Here is an 18,561-nt window from a genome sequence, read left to right on the forward strand (position 1 = left end):
CACTATAAAAAGTCTTTCATTTATATATTTTAAATATTATAAAATTAATTGCTATGATATCTTTCAAATAAATAACTCATAAGAAATCTAGACCTGATCAAAATACATATACCAAAGAAAACATTTATTCCAAAATCTTACTTGATTACTTTTATATTCAATAAAAATTCAACTGAAAACTAGCCCTATTTTATGCACTTTTAGCCTGAAGGACAATAATAGGTCAGAATCTGTGTCATCTTGTGATAATTCTGCCTTAAAATAAGAAGGATTTATGTTTCATGTCCAAGTTCATAAAGTTCTTGTGAGAAAACAATTTGTAAACCTTAAAAAATTTTATAATTTCAGAGATTTGGTTACCATTTTTTTCAACATCACATAATACTCTAATGAACAATGATAAGTTATCAGAGGTTAAACTAAAGTTTATATTGATTTAATAATGAAGATTTCTAAAGCCTTCCTTGTAGGATAAAAATTGAAGTTGTCAATCAATAATCATTTACCATGCAACATATTTTACTGTAGGATATGCACTAAGAATTAAGAATATAACCAAATGTAGCTTCTGCAGATACAATTTTTATTTCATTTGTACATGTACATATGATTACAAAAAAGCTAGTGGCAATAAAAAGAAAAGAAGTTTTTAAAACCAATTATTTTGATTTAATTATTTTGATATTGATAAATCAAATGTTCTAGTTATGTTATTAATCTGTTTAAAAGTTGTTATTTTCATGTACAATTTTAATATGGTGTTATGAATATTATTACATTTAACTTTAAATGATGCTTTTTTATAAAATATTCTTTATTGAACATATTAGAAAGACACTTTTGTAGTAGATGGAGTATTGTTTTGGAAAGTACAAGAAGAGCTATGTTCTGATAGGTCTTTGACACTTACTAACTGAGGTACTGTGGATGGTTTCTAAGACTCAAGTTTCCCCATTTGTAAAATGTCTACTACTCTTTGGTTTTCCTAATTTTTAAGATGGTTGTGAGGCTCACACGAGGCAATAAATATTAAAGTCTTTATACATATATCATTGGTCATTATGTTGGTAATTAAAAATAATGATACTGATTTTAAAAATAAGATAATATTGGTAACTAGATGACTTAGCAGATAAGAGTGTTGGGCCTGGAATTCAAATCTGGCCTCAGACATTATAATCCTGGGCAAGTTACTTGTTCATTTGCCTTAATTCATTGGAGAAGGAAATGATGGGCCACTCCAGTATTCTTTCCATAAAGACCCCATGGATAGTATGGGCCACAGAATGATGAAGAATGTGACATGACTGAATAGTTGAATGATAAATTCAACATAATTCTTAAAATCACTTACTGTAGAATCAGTTTTTAACTAATTTTTTAGATAAACCGTTAGACTTGCTAGAAATGAGAGGAAAATGCTTACAACTATATTCCTGCCATAGAAACTTCCTTCTCCTCTCCAGTTTGCTATCTTAGGAGTACTGTCCACTGACTGAAAGGTGTCTGTTCACTTAATCAGGGAAAGAATAATGCTTCCTATATAATTGTCTTCTGTGGTCAGTGACCTGAAGTTGAGATTATTATCTCAATGATCATTTGCTTAGTGTAGTTTCCAAGTCAGATTTTTAGGTCACAAAATGAACTGCATATTTCATCTTCTGCCTTTAGTTAAAATATATCAGAACTAATAATAAATCATTTAACCATAAGTTTCTAAATAAAAATAAATATTTTTAGAGATAAAAAAAGTCTGTTCATTGAAAGTGCTGTTTTTGAACTTCAGAACCATTAAAGCTGTCAAGTATCAGCTTTCCAAGTTACCTTAATCAAAAAAGACTTGTTAGTAAGCTTCTTTGTTTCGTTTTGGTACACAATGAAAATAATTACCTTGTATTTTTGACATTTATTTAAGTCAAGGTTCTGCTTACTTAAATAATCTACCCCCTTTCTCTTTTTCTTTCCTCAATTTAGCCAACAAGTATCTGATTAATATTAAATATTTGTCCAACTTAATAGTGCTCACTTGTCAATACCAAATGACTTTAAAGCAAGAGTTCCATTTTTGCAAAACAGAGACATTGAGAAGTAGTGTGATAGTATATATAGAGAACTGCCCAGGAAGATCTGTATTCAAGGCCTGCCTTTTACACATACTGGCTTTGTGATCCTGAGCAAATCATTTAATCTTAGTGCCTCATGCAACTCTCTAAGAATATAAATGTAGTTACAAGTGCCTGGTCATGTCAGGAGTGGAAGTTTTCTCATTTGGGAGTTCCCCATACCAATGAATAATACCAATTGACTATTCCCTCCTATCACAAATAGAGATATAGACATTTAAGGATGGCCACATGATAGATAAACTATTCAAACCAAGTTCTTGATGTACAGTCCTAATATGAATTTGGCATTAAATATTACCATTAAATATTATGCTTATTGGTTAAATTGACATTGCAAGGTATTTTCTTGTATCATTCACATGCCAGTGAAGCATATGTACTGTTCATCAACCTATTCGTCACTCTATGACTAGTCTTTTTTTTTCTGACAGTATTGAATATGTGGTCTAATCACCACAGCGTATTGCAGGATTATTACCTCCAGAGTCTTGGCATTCAGCCTCTCTTAATGTAGCTTCTGATTAGTATTGTTTTTAAATTGTTGTTACTTAGTTGTACTTCATAATGGAAGAAGACTGTGAGATCAAATGAATAATGGTCTGATATATATTATGCTGATTATAGTGAGGGGAATATTGATTGTCTAAAGATATCCTTCTCACTGCCTCTTCTGGAACTGTATCACTCCATTACCTGAATTACTAGGAAATAGGATTTCTGGTGATGACCTGGATGTTGGTGGGAGTCCTTGGCTTTATGGATGTGGATCCCTTCCATATCAGCAGGGTACCAATATATGATTTTCTGGTGACAAATTGACCACAAAATGGTATAGCTGGACTTGCCTTTGATGAGCAAATCAAGCAAAACTGACACCCAGGTATAAAAGAAGCAGTGCTTGTTCCATTTTTTTAAATTGTTATATAATGCTGCTGAACATATCCATTAAAAAGAACTGCATCTAAACTCACAAGGGAAATATTTGCTGAATTGCAAAAAAAATGCAATGATAATGAGTGACTTTAATGTTTCTCTCTGAGGAGTAGATAAATATAATAGGAAGAAAAAAGAGAAATATTACATATTGGAGAATTAGAGCTAAAATATTTGCTACCTTCTAAATGGAACTACTAGAAGAAATTCATTTTATCACCTTGTCACAATTTTTTGAAATTAGCATGTGTTAGGGTGCAGCTAGGTGGCACAGTGGATAGAACACCAGCCCTGGAGTCAGGAGGACCTGAATTAAAATTTAGCCTCAGATGCTTAATAATTACCTAGCTGTGTAACCTTGGGGCAAGTCACTTAACCCTTTCCCTTAAATAAAATTAAAAAAATATTAAGAAAACAGAATGTGTCTTAAGTCACAGAGAAATTTTAAACCAGAGATACTAACCACATTTTAAAAAAACTACAAAGCAATACGAATAGTCAAAATATGGAGCACAAACAAAAGACATGGTAGATCACTGAAAACTTAATAATAAAGATAATGAGTGAGTTAAAGAACACATCTTGGAAACAATAATTTTGTGAAAGATTAATATTGTTGAGACAATGGACCAATATTTTGGTACAACTAAAATGATCCTCATTGGAAATAACATACATTAACAAAATTAGAAAAAAATGAAAATTTTTTTTTTGCAAACATTAAAGTACTATATAAATACTAGTTAAAACCATAATAATGATGATAATTGTAATAGTTATAGAATTGTTATGGAATTCAAAATAAATACATGATTTTTTTGGTTGCTGGTTGGCTTAGAAAAAAGTCTTCTGGATTTGAAAGGGATTTTATTGGAAATTAAGGCTTCTAAGGTGGAGGGAAGGCAGTGGAGGAAGTGCCTTCTAGACACAAGGTGTAGTATGGAGTAAAGCATGTGCAAAATCATGTAGGCTTGAATTGAAGTGTGGTGTGTGAAGAACAGCAAGGACTAGGAAACGTTACTGGGAGAACCATGATCAGTTTGGTAGCTGGAAGTCACTTAATGAAAAGCCTAAATGATTAAATTGACAGGGTTCACAGAACCTCAGGAAACTTAGACATGTATTATGGCAAAACTTGCTAAAAATTAGGATTTTTCAAATGTGATATAGCTGCCTTGAGATGGGTTCCCTACCCTTTGAGGAGTTCTAGAAAAGGCCAAATGACCTCTTATAGGATATTTTATACAGGGTATTTTTCTTTTTAGTCAAGGTTTGGATTTGATGTCTTCTGAAGTTCATTGCTGAGAATCTGTAATCATTCCATTTACTTCAAATAACAGTTCTGTTTCCTTTTTTGGATCTTGTTCCTTCTAACTAAATGTATTGTCTTTGGGATTTATAACCTATATCAGTTCATTGTGAATTGTTGTACACATAGTATCGTGCTTCACTTTCAGGTTCATTTTCTACTACCTGCCTTTTTACTACTCTATGTTTCTTTTAAAGATTTAAATTGACTGGAGAGTTTCCTGTGTTTTTCCTGAAGTTCCATATATATTTCTCCCTCATCAAAGTAATTTTTCTTTTTTGTCATCAGAATCTCATTACTGAGAATGTCACATTTCTCTTTATTGCTAGTTGTTTTCTGATGTATAATTATATCTAGAAGGATGTTTTGCTAGAGTCTTTAGAATTAAAAATTTTTTCTTATAGTATTTTTTTTTACAATTACATGTAAAGATAGTTTTCATTATTCATCTTGGTGAGATTTTGAGTTCCAAAAATGTTCCTTCCCTCCTTGCTCCCCAAGATACAAGTAATATGATTCATCTTCAGTTGCATATTATGTAGTCAACATTATTTTCCTATTTAATATGGATTAATCTTCAGCTACTTCAGCTGTGGCTCTTTAAGGATAATTAATTATACATTGGTTTCTGGTAGCTATGACCTGGACTGGAATTGCCATCAAATAAAAATTGAATCTGTGTGATTCAGCTATTTGTATTCTTCTAATTATTTTTTGAAATAAAGATTTGCACAGAGTTAAAATAAGGTGATAGTAGAGCAAGTCATCCAATGTTGTTTGCCTCAATTTCCTACTCTGGAGAAGCTAGATGGCACAATGGATAGAACACTGGCCTTGAAATTAGGACAATGGGAGTTCCAATCCAGCTTCTGACACTTAATAGCTGTGTGACCCTGGGTAAGTTACTTATCCCTGATTGCCTGGCATCCAGAGGCATCTCCAGTCATCGTCATTCATATCTGGTCACTGAATCCAGATAGCTCTGGAGGAAAATGTGAGGCTGGTGACTTAGCATGCCATCACCTCACTCAAATCCAGTTCATATACTTGTCATGACATCACCTTCCTGTTGTGGTCTTATTGGAAAATGAAAGCTAAAACATTAGCATATTCTAGTATCTTTGCCAAGAAAACCTCAATGGGGTCATCAAGATTTGAAGATGAATGAAACAAAACAATTTTTCTCAACAAAAGTTTGGAAGTATAGATCTATGAATTGAGTATGCAGTGTTTAAAAATATGAAAAAACTAAGGAAGAAATGAATAAGATTGAAAGAAAAAGCATACCCAACACACACACACACACACACACACACACACACACACACAGTAAATGCTTCCAAATTGTTGAATTAACAAATAAAATGAACACTTTGGAAAAGGATAAAAGAAGCTACCTAATAACAGTAAAATGGATGTCATTAGGTAATTTATTTAAAAAGAAAAATCCAAATTATCAGTATCAAAAAGTAAAAATTTAAATTGGATAACAAATGAAGAATTAAAGGAAACTGTTAGAAGACATTTGCCCAGTTTTATACTTATTATTACTTAAAACAAATGAAATGCCTGAATATTTATTAAGATAAAAAAATAGCATGTTTAACAGAATAGTGGAGGACTTAACTCAAAAAAGACATATTGAAGAAGTCATAAATGAACTCCCAAAGGGGGGGGGGGCCAAGATGAGAAGGATTATCTATGAATGAATCCTGTGAAAATTAATGAATAAAACTTCTTTCTTTCATACAAATACTGTCTTGAGTCATAAACAAGGGAGAGTCACAATGGAAAAAAAACTATAGACCAACATTCCTAATGAAACTTGAAAATTTAAAATATATTTTCTATTATTGTTATACTCTAGAAAACATTCCAATCAGATCTTTCTAACCCTAACAACCCATACCCTAACTAAATTTAAGAGTTGGTCAAAATAATCATTTCTATATATGATTCACAAAACATAACAGGAAGAGTGGAAAAAGATATTCCATTTAAACAGAATTGTATAAAATAATTATGCCCAGATTGACCTAGGAATTACATGACTACAGTTACAAATAATCCTTATATAAATACAGAGAGAACTAAGTAATTGGAAAAATATTAATTGCTCATGAAGCAGTTAAGTCAATAAAATAAAAAAGATTGTACGCTAGGATTTCCTTGGTGAGGTAGGAAAAATTGTGAAGTTCATTTAGAAAAGTTCAATGGAAAAAATGAAAAAAAATGTTGTAAGAAAGGGGTTTGACTAATATCAGAGCTCAAATTACAATACTAATCAAAATAATTTGGTACTAGTAAAAAAATAGAGAAGCCCATCAGTGAGACAGATTATTTGGATAATATAAAGAAGTATCAAGTGACCAGAGCAGCTTCATATTGAAATGTTTAATAACTTAATTATTTTACTACAATATCTAGGAAAACTGAAAAGAAGTGTAGCAGAATCTTAGCTTTAGACCAGTATTTTGTACCATTTATCAAGCTTAATTCTAAATGAATACATGATTCACACACACTAATTTCACAGAAGACAAAGAAAGGAATTACATTACATATCTATGGTTAGGGGAAGAGTTCATAACCTATTAAGGTATGGAGTGTGGTATGGAGATAATTTGCACCACACTTTGTAGACCCTTCCACTGTTCTTTGTTGTAATTCAGTTGTTCAGTTGTAGCAACTCTTTTCTTTTTCGTTATTTTCCAATTTCATAAAAAAGATAGTTTACAACATTTCATTCTCTTTTTTTAGCTTTCATTCATTCATTCATTTTTGAATTTTACAATTTTCCCCCTAATCTTGCTCCCCCCCCCCCCCAGAAGGCAGTCTTATAGTCAGTGATCATTCTTTTGCAAGCTATTGAGTTCCACAATTTTCTACCATCCTCCCTTCCTATGGCAGCAAACAACAGTTACACTATTTTCTAAGATGAGAGCATTCTTGAAATGTAAAATGATAAATTTCATTTATTTTAAATTAAAATTTTCTTGTGTAAAACTCATGCAGTCAAGAACAGTAGGAATGCAGAAAATTGGGGGTGAAGGAACTTTCAGAGACAATCTCTCAGATAGGATGTGATTATGTTGGAACATTCCTGTGATGTAGGAAATACGAATTGATTGATTTAGAAAAATATGGAAAGACTTGGGAAGGAAGGTGATATCCACCTTTGGTCAAACAGATGACAATTAGAAATAAAAATTGGATGGTCTTATATTTATGTATTTGAGTTTATATGCACATGCTTATAAATATATGTATTTGTGTGTGTATATCCATGCTTAATTGTAGACTTCTTTAGAATGGGGGAGGGGAAAAGAAGGGGGGAAGTAAAGTAAAAAATTTATAGAAGTAAATAAAAGAAAACCTAGAAAGAAGAAAAGAAAAGTTGGACAAATTTGAAAACAATGTAGTGTTTATTCTATATTCCTGAAGTGTAAATTTATTATTTTATATTGAATCCTCTTATGTTCTTCTGTGTATATGACAATGTTTTTCTTTTTTTGTTTTGTATTTAAGTTTAAAATAAATTTTAAAATTTACAAGAAAAAATATTAATTTTTTTTTTTTAAAGAATCTTGACAAAGCTTCTGGAGGTGTCAGATGATCCACAAGTGTTAGCTGTTGCTGCTCATGATGTGGGAGAATATGTACGACATTACCCACGAGGCAAACGGTAAAAGATGTTTTAGTTATTTGAAAAAATGACTGACATCAATGTTTTTATTTTAATGTTATTATAGAATTTTTTTTATTTCTCTAAAAATGCTATTCTTCATATTGGGAAAGGGCCATTTATATTACACACTCTACTCCTGGTTGATATTTATTAATTTTCAGTTTTGTGCAAAATACTGTGCTTCTAGGCATTTAAAATACAAAATTGTAGAACACAGTTCTTTTTTGTGAGGGATGAGATATGGATGAGAATAAAGTGGACTGCTGCTATCTGTATTTCCAGTTCTCATTGTCCTGATGCTATTGGGCATTCCAACTTCTTGACCTTCCCGATATTGCAATATCATGTTGTTCTTTTTTTCTTTCTGACTATTCCAATAGAAACAAGTGAAATGATGTGTATGAAAAGTGCAATTTTTTTTGGTTGTTAGCCAATTAATCATTTTAGGGACTGTATTTCAGTCTCATAATTAGATAAGGCTTTTGCAGAGTAGGTAGGGATTTCCAGTGATAAAAAGAATAAATTAGTCAGATGATTCTAGGACACCATTTCATCTAAGAAACATAGACATGAGAGGGGGATAGTCAAATTTTGGGGGCAGAGAGGAGTGAGTAAAAGAAAAATGAAGTAGGTTGAGTTACATTGGTGAGATACTGAACTTTAGAGGGTGAGGAACTTAGTTAAAGTGGAGAAATCAGTTAATGGTAGCTTTGTTTGGAGTAGTGTATATTGGCTAGGAATCTGTAGAACAGGATTCTGAACCTGAAGTCTGTGAATTAAAAAAGCTTTTTTTTTTTTTTTGATTTGACATTTAGGGCTCAGAGAGTTTAAAAGTCAGTGTTTGTCAAATTCAAATATAAATGTATCCACCCCTGGATCCCTGACTTAGAAAACTGCAAATGAGCATCATCTTTGCTATATTATATTTTTACTTAAACTTTTCCTAATAACATTTCAATCTGATTCTGATTCTGACCAGCCTATTGACTTTGATTTTGACACCTTGGGGTTAAGTGATTTGTTTGAGGTCACACAGGTGGCAGAAACAGGATTTGAATTTAGGTCTTCTGACTCCAAATTTAGCATTTTTCTTATTGAGTAGGTTATCTGTATATTTAAAAGAAATATATATATATATGTGTGTGTGTGTATATATATATATATATATATATATATATATATATATATATATATATATATAATATGAGAAAATATTCTTGTTGAATAAGGATATTTTAATAGTAAAGAGAAGTAGCTGATATCATTAGAAGCCTTAGCATCATGTTACTTATAATTCATATTTTCTGGATTTGTTTTTGACTCAGCTCTACCCCAGCCTTTGACTTTTTCTATAGACTAGTCAGAACTTTAAACTACAGATGTTATAATATTAAGTTCTACTTGTAGTTTACAGCTTAGACTATACATAAATTGTTTTCCTTTTCTCCTTTATGATTAGAGAATATTCCATGGCTAGCAAATTCCTACTTCCTATTCATTTACATGTTAAACTTTTCTTTCCTATGCTTACTCTTAAGTTCAATTCTGTTCTTCTCCAGCATTTATTCTCTCTCTGTCCCTTCTTTTTCATGTCTTCTAGTACCCTTCTTTATTGTTGATATTTCATCCTGTAGCTCTTCTCTTACAATCTCCAATACAGAACCTTCAGTATAGAAGGCTACAAAACTTGTTGCATTACATTTCCACTTTCAGATTCTCCCACTTTAAATTTTTTTAACTCTTTTCTTCCTTTTTGTTTGTTTTACAATTACATGAAAAGATAGTTTTCAGTATTCATTCTTTTTTAAGCTGTTGAATACCATATTTTCTGTCCTCTCTTGCCTTCCCCCTCTCCAATGGCAGCAAACAAATCTGATACAGATTGTACATATATTATCATGTTTAACTTGTTTCTGTTAGTCATGTTGTGAAAGCATTATAATTAAGGGGGGCAAAAACATGAGAAAGAAAGAAAAAACAAAAAACATGAAAAAGAAAAAACAAAAATTCGGAATCCATAGTTTTTTCCTCTGGAAAACATTGATTGTTTTTCTTTTTTGTCATTTTGGCCAATCTGGTAGGTGAGGTAGTACCTCAGAGTTGTTTTAATTTGTATTTCTCTAATCAATAATGACTTGGAGAATTTTTTCATATGTCTATAGATGGTTTTAATTTCTTCCATTATCATCATCATCATCACTATTATTCAATATTATTCAATTAGCTTTCACCATAAGAAAAAAATTGAAGGAATTAGAATAGGCAGTGAGGAAACAAAACTTTCACTCTTTGCAGATGAGATGATGTTATACTTGGAGAATTTAGAAAATCAGCTAAAAACTATTTGTAAAAATGAGCAATTTTATCACAGTTTAAGGATGGAAAATAAGCTCACATAAATCACCATATTACCAATGAAGCCCAGCAGCATAAGATAGAAAGAGAAATTCCATTTAAAATATTTGTAGACAACATAAAATACTTGGAATCTCAACTCACGTGACAAACCCATGAACACAATTACAAAATACTTTGAAAATAAAATCAGACATAAGCTGGAAAAACATCTATTGCTCAAGGTTAATCCAAGGTACTATAATACTAAAAATTATATTTATTGACTTTATTCAATTCTTCACCAATCAAACTACTAAAGCATTGTTTTCTAGAACTAGAGAAAATAGTAACAAAATTCACCTTAAAGAACAAAAGGTCAAGAATATCAAGGGAATTAATGAAAAAATGCAAAGAAATGTTGCCTAGCCATACCAGATTTAAAATTAAATTGTAAAGCAGCAGTTATCAAAACTGTCTAGTATAGGCTAAGAAATTGAAAAATACATTAGTGGAATAGATTAGGTATTTAAAAAAACAGGTAATGACTGTGATTACTTGCTGTTTGATAAACCCAAAGACTCTAGCTTCTGGGATAATAACTCACTAGGTGACAAAAATTGCTGGGAAAACTGAAAAATATTGTAAAAACTAGACATAGACCAGCATCTCATACTCTATAAAGTTGAAATGAGTACAGGATTTAGACATAAAGAGTGATATCATTAGTCAGTCAAGGATTAATCTGTTAGATCTATGAAATGGGGAGAAACTTATGACCAAAGAAGAGATAAAAAGCATAATAAATTGTAAAATGGATAATTTTGATTACATTAAATGAAAAAGTTTTTGCATAAACAAAAACAACGAAGTCAAGATTAGAAGGAATGCAGAAAGATAGAAAACAGTTTATTTCTACAATATATATAGAGAACTCAAATTTATAAGAATTTAAGTCATTCTCCAGTTAATAGTGTCCGACTCTTTTTGCCCCCTTGGACCACAGCATAAAGGTCATGTTTGTTGCTTCAATTACACTATCTGTTTTGTCCCCTGCCATCCTGGTGTCTCCTAGGTTTCTTACCTCTCTTGTTTAACTCATTTCTTCCACCTGCTCAAGTGAAAGAATACTGGAAAGTTCTTTTCTCTGCCTTCCTTTCTCTTTACATACTTTCCCATGGTGATGTCATCAGTTTCTTTTGGTTCAGTTATCTTTTTTTTTTTAGATTTTTGCAAGGCAATGGGGTTAAATGACTTGCCCAATGCCACACAGCTAGGTCCCAAGGCCACACAGCTAGGTAATTATTAAGTGTCTGATGCCGGATTTGAATTCAGGTACTCATGACTCCAGGGCTAGTGTTGTATCCACGGTGCCACCTGGCCACCCCTGGTTCAATTACTTTTAAAGTATTTAGTCCCAAATCTGAATGTCCAGACTTAATTCCTTTCCCACTGCCACCATCCTATCTCCAACTCCAGTAACAAATTAGCAATTGTTTCTAAGACATTGCTACCTGGAGATTCTGCCTGAACCTTAACCGAAACTGAACTCATCAAATCTAGTTGGAAGGGATGTCAGCAGTGTCTATTTCAGCCTATGATATTCCCAACAAACAGTCTTCTACCTTCTGCTTGAAGGACCTCTAAAGAGAAGGAACCCATCATTTCAAGAAGGCAATCCATAACCACTTTGAGTACTTCTATTTGTTTGAGAGGTGTATGAATTATCACGGACAAGATAAAATAATAAAGCCCTACAACTTTTCATATATTAAAAAAAGAAACCAGAACAACTCTTTCTGCCTTAATCACTTGTTATGATCACTAGATTCTTGGTGAACACCTCCTGTAGAACTGGAGGGGTAAATAAACAGGTAAGAGGAAAACCAGATAGGGTTGTTTTATTTGTGCAACAGTTTTCAATTTTCTTGTAATCATTGAAATTGTCTTTTATCACTTGTGATTTTCTCCACTGCTTAGTTAATTCTTAAGAATTCTCCTTCCTTGGCTTCAGCGTGCTTGCAGTGATTGGGGAAGATTAGCTGTGGACTCCAGGGTAGTAGATTCATTTGAAAGGATAGTCTTCAAACCAATTTTGAATAGGGTCATGCCTGGGGCATCTACTCTGACTGTAATGGAGAGTATCTCTTCCCTGTGTTTTGCTCAATGACCCTGACTTGTTTCACTGACCTACACCAAAGTAACACCTTATTTCAGGGTACTAGGTTCCTCTGAGTAAGGGTCTTCTATGCTCAGCCCCACAGTAGAGCCAGTGCTGATACTTCTTTAATATGCTTCCCAGTATATTGGTTTAATCATATCACTCTTTTATTCAGAAAGTTTTAGTTCTTCTCATTCCCTAGTAAAAGAAAGCACAGACTATTGACTTTCATGTTGAAATTCTATCATTATTTTTATTTGGAGTTAGAAGGCCTGTATTCAAGTCTTAGCTCTGCCTCCTTCCCATGTAGATGATCTTGGGCAAGTTATGTCACCTTCCTCAGGTTCAATTTCTTCTATAAAGTGAGAATGAAGAACCAGATACTCACTTCTATAGTCCTTTCACTTAAAAATAGAAGATTTTTTTCCCACCTAATCCCTACTTTTTTAATTTTAAAGTAGGAAAATAAGCTATCTTTTGTAAGGATATAATGGGAATATATATATAAAATGCTTTTTTCGAGATCTTAAATCACTGTAAGATGATCTGTGATTATTGTCATCCTCATCTCTTGTCTATTGAAGTTCCTTCTTTCAAGATGGAGTTTTTCATACACACATGCATGCATACACACATAAATTTAATCATTGATATGGTGGAAGTTGAAAATAATAGATTTTACATCATAGAGCATAAATACCTGATATTGATACCCAGATTCAGAAAAAAAAAAACTATGCAAGATAGAAGTACATATGTTCTGGGCACAGTTAATAATATTTTAATTTTACTTTAAAAAATCCCTTAATGTTTATCTTTAACAGTTGAACTTTTTACTTCTTAACAGCAAGGGGTTGGAAATAATTGCATCATTGTCACAAAGTCTCCTCTCTTCCACAGGGTTATTGAGCAGCTTGGTGGGAAGCAGCTGGTAATGAACCATATGCATCATGAGGACCAGCAGGTTCGCTATAATGCTCTTTTGGCTGTGCAGAAGTTAATGGTTCACAACTGGTATGTGAGAACTTTTTCTTTTTTTCCTCATATATATATATATATATATATATATATATATATACATATATATATATCTGCTTGAAATTTTAAGTGTTGTATTCTGTATTCTGAAAATTCTGTATTTAAATGTACTCAAGACAGCTTTTAAAAGTGTTGGGTTAAAATTTTATAAATGTGTTTGGCATAAATAAAAGTTATTTAAGATAAACTGTGTCTCTTTGAGAATTTGAATTCACAGTGCCAGTATTAAAAGCAAGAAGTATTATTTTATTTTTGAGCTGATAAAGCTCTTTTTGATATATATAAATTTAATTTCAACTTTGAAGGGTTGAATGAAATATAAATTGCTTCACACTTAAATATCAAGTACTCATAACTTTATTTATTTTTTGTTTGTTTGTTTGTTTTTTTTGCAAGGCAAATGGGGTTAAATGGCTTGCCCAAGGCCACACAGCTAGGCAATTATTAAGTGTCTGAGACCAAATTTGAACCCAGGTACTCTTGACTCCAGGGCCGGTGCTTTATCCACTACGCCATCTAGCCGCCCCTACTCATAACTTTAAAAACTCTTCATGGTTGGAAGCCTTTACATTTCCATTTTAATGTATGAATGTACACACACACACACACACACACACACACACACTCACACATAAACACTTTTTTTGTGGCAGTAGCAGATGTTTTCTGCTGTCTTCTTCCTTTTTGCTTTTTGAGTTAATTTTTTTAAACCAAATTTTGACCCTTTCCCCAGTAATTTTATGTTTATGCAATGAAAAGTTTGATACTACTAAAACCACCTTCTGAGGACAGGTAGACTAATTGTTTGTCTTTGACTGTAGAATGTTTAGGGTCTTATCATTGTCCCATATCCTTTTTTTATGTTCTATGGTTTTCAAAGTAGTATCAGATTATCAAAGAAATTTCTGTTCTTTGCTGTTTTTAAACAAATATGAATTTACCTTGAATTATTTTACACTGCCATTGAAATATTTGATATAAAGGTAGGAAAGTTGCCATTTAAAAAAAACTTAAATATTTTATTTGTTTTTCCAACTACATTTTACTAATCTTCTCTTGAGGGGAGCAGGTTTTTGAGTTTTGCTTTTTTCCCCCTCCCCTTGACAAATCAATCTAATATAAGCTCTACATTTATAACCATGCTAAATATAGATCCACATAATAATTTGAAAGAAAAATCAAATCCAAATGGAAGGGGGAAAAATTAGAGAGACAAAATGGCATAATATATAAGACAACCTTAAAAACTTCAAGACAGGGGAGGCTGGGTGGTGCAGTGGATAGAGCACCAGCCTTGTAGTCAGGAGTACCTGAGTTCAAATCTGGCCTCAGACACAATTACCTAGCTGTGTGGCCTTGAGCAAACCACTTTAACCCCATTGCCTTGCAAAAAACAAAAAATGAAGACAGCAAGTTTTGGCCTTTATTTAAACTCCTCAGTAGTTCCTTCTCTGGATATGATGACATTTTCCGTTACAAATCTTTTAGAATTGCCTTTGATTATTATACTGCTGAAATGAGCAAGTTCATCATAGTTGATTATCATCCCATGTCATTGTTGGTGGGTATAATATTTTCTGGTTCTGAAAGCTGCCATTTCTAAAGACAAGAATTAATATAGAATTGGGGTGGATTTAAAGAAAAAAAAATCCTTCCACTGTGCTTATGTAGTTAGGGACTACTTTAGATTATCCATTAAGCATCTTTATCTTGTCACTCAGTAATATCTGGATTCCCAAGAGGATAATTATGCCCAAGAGAGGGTTAAAGAAAAGGAAAAGATAGAGATTTCTTCTTTCTTTTCTTTTTTTCCTTCCACCTTAAAGTGTTAGTTGAGGACATTCTGGAATGGTTTTCATCAACATGTCATTAAAACTTTAAAGCCTTTCTTTGAAGAAATGAACTAGTTTAATATTCAGCTTCCAGTATATTTCTATGAATATTTAGCCATAGAGAATTGTTTCTCTTTCTGGAAAGCCGACCTCAGAATTATCCTTTCCCACTCTCCCCCTCACTACTTCCCTGTCCTTCTTACCCCCTCCTCCTCTCAACCTCCAGCAAGTCTGTGCTTTCATTAATATTGTGTGTGTGTGTGTGTGTGTGTGTGTGTGTGTGTGCACGCGTGTATTTAAACATTCATTCGATTTATATTACATATTATACACTTATAGCCACAAGCTAAATCTATATTATATATGTTTATATGTGTGTCTGTTTTAATTGATATTACATAATATACTTACCAGTACTTTCTTGAAATCATTAATTTCAAATCCAAACTACTTTTGTATTGTCCATGATTTAAGATTATCTATACTTATGTCTTTTATTTTTGAGGGACAATTGATAATTGGTGGTGTAGTAAAACTAGAATTTATTTAACTGCTTGGAGTCTAGAGAGTTTTGGACTTGGAGTCAGAAAACCAGGTTCAAATCTTACTTCTGTTACTTAATAGCTTTATGACCATGGTCAAATCCCTCAATGTTTCTGTACCTCTCTTTGACTTAACTGCTAAATTTTAGATAAGAGGAAATCTACCAGTATAGTGACAGAATCATAGCTCATTGACCATTGACATAGACTTTGCCCTCTAAATGTATTTTAAACACTTAGGAAATTATATCGTTAAGCTTGTGGTTGCTATTCATTTGAATTTCATTTATGGACTTCAAGTCTAAAGTTTCCCAAATCTATTGAGTCAGAGTACTGGTATGAGTAGTTATTATTCTTCTAGTGACAGTTTCCTGATTATTTTTAAAGATTCATTCCAGTAATTTGAAGGATGTCCTGGGAACAGTCTATGCCCCTGGATTTCTCTCTCAATTCCATATTGTGACCCAGTCATAAGAGGATTATGGAGGCTGCAAATAAGGAGCTATAGTGGTTAGTTTTGGAGTGATAGAAATGGGGTAGTAATTGTGGTGGAGTAACCTTTATGAATATTAAATATATATCATTAGTAGATCAGATCTCAACTCATAGCCTATATGAATGATATGAATAGTTCTTGCTCTTACCATAATGTCACAACTGCTAGCCTTAAGTTTTTTGGTAATGGTATTAGTTTGATTAATTCCATATAGAAGACTATACACTATAGGATGAATTGATAGGTAAACCCAGACTGTATAACCTTACATCTTAAGATTTCATCATTTTTCTCCTCCATAATGATTTTAAAACCTTATCAATCAGCTCATAATTCAGAAGCAACATTCTACACATATACTAAGCTCAGGGTGTCATGAAGGAAAAAATTAAATTTGTAGGTAGAAGATGGTAAATGAACTCTAATACATAGATTACTTGAAGAATCACTTCTGTGTTTTGAATTTCTTTATTTTTCACCCAGATTATAGTAATAAATGGTAAGAACTTTGGTTCACTACATGTTTTTCTACCAGCATCAGAATTTCTTCAGTAGAAGTAGGTAAATAGAAAAATATATATGGGAGCAGCTAGGTGGTGCAGTGAATAGAGCACTGGCCCTGGAGTCAGGAGGACCTGAATTCAAATCCAACCTCAGACACTTAATAATTACCCAGCTGTGTGGCCTTGGACAAGTCACTTAATCCCATTGCCTTACAAAAAAACTGAAAGAAAAAAAAATGTGTGTGTGTGTGTGTGTGTGTGTGTATAGAGGGAGGGAGGGAGGGAGGGAGGGAGGGAGGGAGAGAGAGAGAGAGAGAGAGAGAGAGAGAGAGAGAGAGAGAGAGAGAGAGAGATTGAGATTTAAATATGAGAAAGTACTAAGGCAAATTTTACATGAATTTTGTCTCTCCCACCAGATAATTTTCTAGTCCCATTCTAAGTTTAGTTATTCAGCAGATGATTCAGCAAATGTATATTATTTACAAGGTACTAACTACCATGTGGATCTATACCATGGGACACCAGAAAACTTAAATTCCAGGAAATTCACACTGATTCTTGGTTATTTTGGGGGCAAGAAAATCCTGTAGTGACTAGATTGAACTATCTTCATACAGGTGGATCAGATTGGTGGTTCAGTGGATAGAGCAACTGAGTTCAAATCCAACCTCATATGTACTTATTAACAAGTCACTTAGCCTCTGTTTACCTTAATACCTAGAGAAGGAAAAGGCAAATCAATCATGTTCAGAGTCTATTAGGTGCTTGGTATACAAATACAAATACTCCTACTTTAAGTTTAGCTTACATTCTGAAGGGTGCGTGTGTTTTGGGAAAGTGAAAGTTATTACAGGCATGATGAATGACTTTGATAACAAAAAAGTGGACTAAGGAATAGTGAACATTTGAAACAAGGTATTCTGGACTTAAAGTCTTTCTTGAGTTAATAGGCAGATCACATGTGATCTAGATTTCCTGAAATTTTTGGTCTACTTTTCTATAATTGATAGATAAAATAGCCCTTAGATTATTTCAGAAATGGAATAAATAAAAATGAATAGAATAAAAAAAGGAGCAAATAAAAATTATTTATTAAGGTAAGCAAATAGACTAGGTTTGAGGTTATTTTCTTAATTTTCTTTAAAGTACCCAAGTGTTTCATCTCATTTAGAAAAGATATTTGTGGGAGAAGAATTTAACAGGTTTTCTTTTATTAAAAATTTAAATCTATTATCTTTTTTTATTTAGGTTTTTTCAAGGCAAACAGGGTTAAGTGACTTGCCCAAGGCCACACAGCTAGGTAATTATTAAGTGTCTGAGGCTGATTTGAACTCAGGTACTCCTGACTCCAGGGCGGGTGCTCTATCCACTGTGCCACCTAGCCGTCCCTAAAATCAGTTATCTTGAGAGATACTTTTTTAATTAGAATATTCCTGAATTGAAATTACATTAAAAAAATACTACAAAGCTGTAAGTGCTGTAGACAATGTAAGTTAAATATCATTCTGTCATTTGCTATTAGTTGCACTTTTAAAAGAAGATGAAAGAGAAAAGATGGCATGATTTGAGTATTTGGGAGTAGAATTATTTGCCAAAACC

The 18,561-nt window shown here is 32.5% G+C and overlaps 1 protein-coding gene across 4 annotated transcripts in view; it reads left to right on the forward strand.

The window, feature by feature from the left end:
* ATP6V1H (ATPase H+ transporting V1 subunit H) overlaps positions 1-18,561 on the forward strand; it is a 132,942-nt gene that overhangs the window by 97,367 nt on the left and 17,014 nt on the right. For all 4 annotated transcript variants that reach the window (XR_012471945.1, XM_074203694.1, XM_074203693.1 and 1 more), the window contains 2 exons: positions 7,952-8,053; positions 13,452-13,565. Coding sequence is in view for 3 of the 4 variants with exons in the window: in XM_074203694.1 (XP_074059795.1) it covers positions 7,952-8,053; positions 13,452-13,565 (216 nt within the window). In the remaining variant the exon portion in view is untranslated. The remainder of the gene's footprint in view (positions 1-7,951; positions 8,054-13,451; positions 13,566-18,561) is intronic.

Source organism: Macrotis lagotis, chromosome X (genome assembly GCF_037893015.1).
Source record: "Macrotis lagotis isolate mMagLag1 chromosome X, bilby.v1.9.chrom.fasta, whole genome shotgun sequence".
Classification (NCBI taxonomy): domain Eukaryota; kingdom Metazoa; phylum Chordata; class Mammalia; order Peramelemorphia; family Peramelidae; genus Macrotis; species Macrotis lagotis.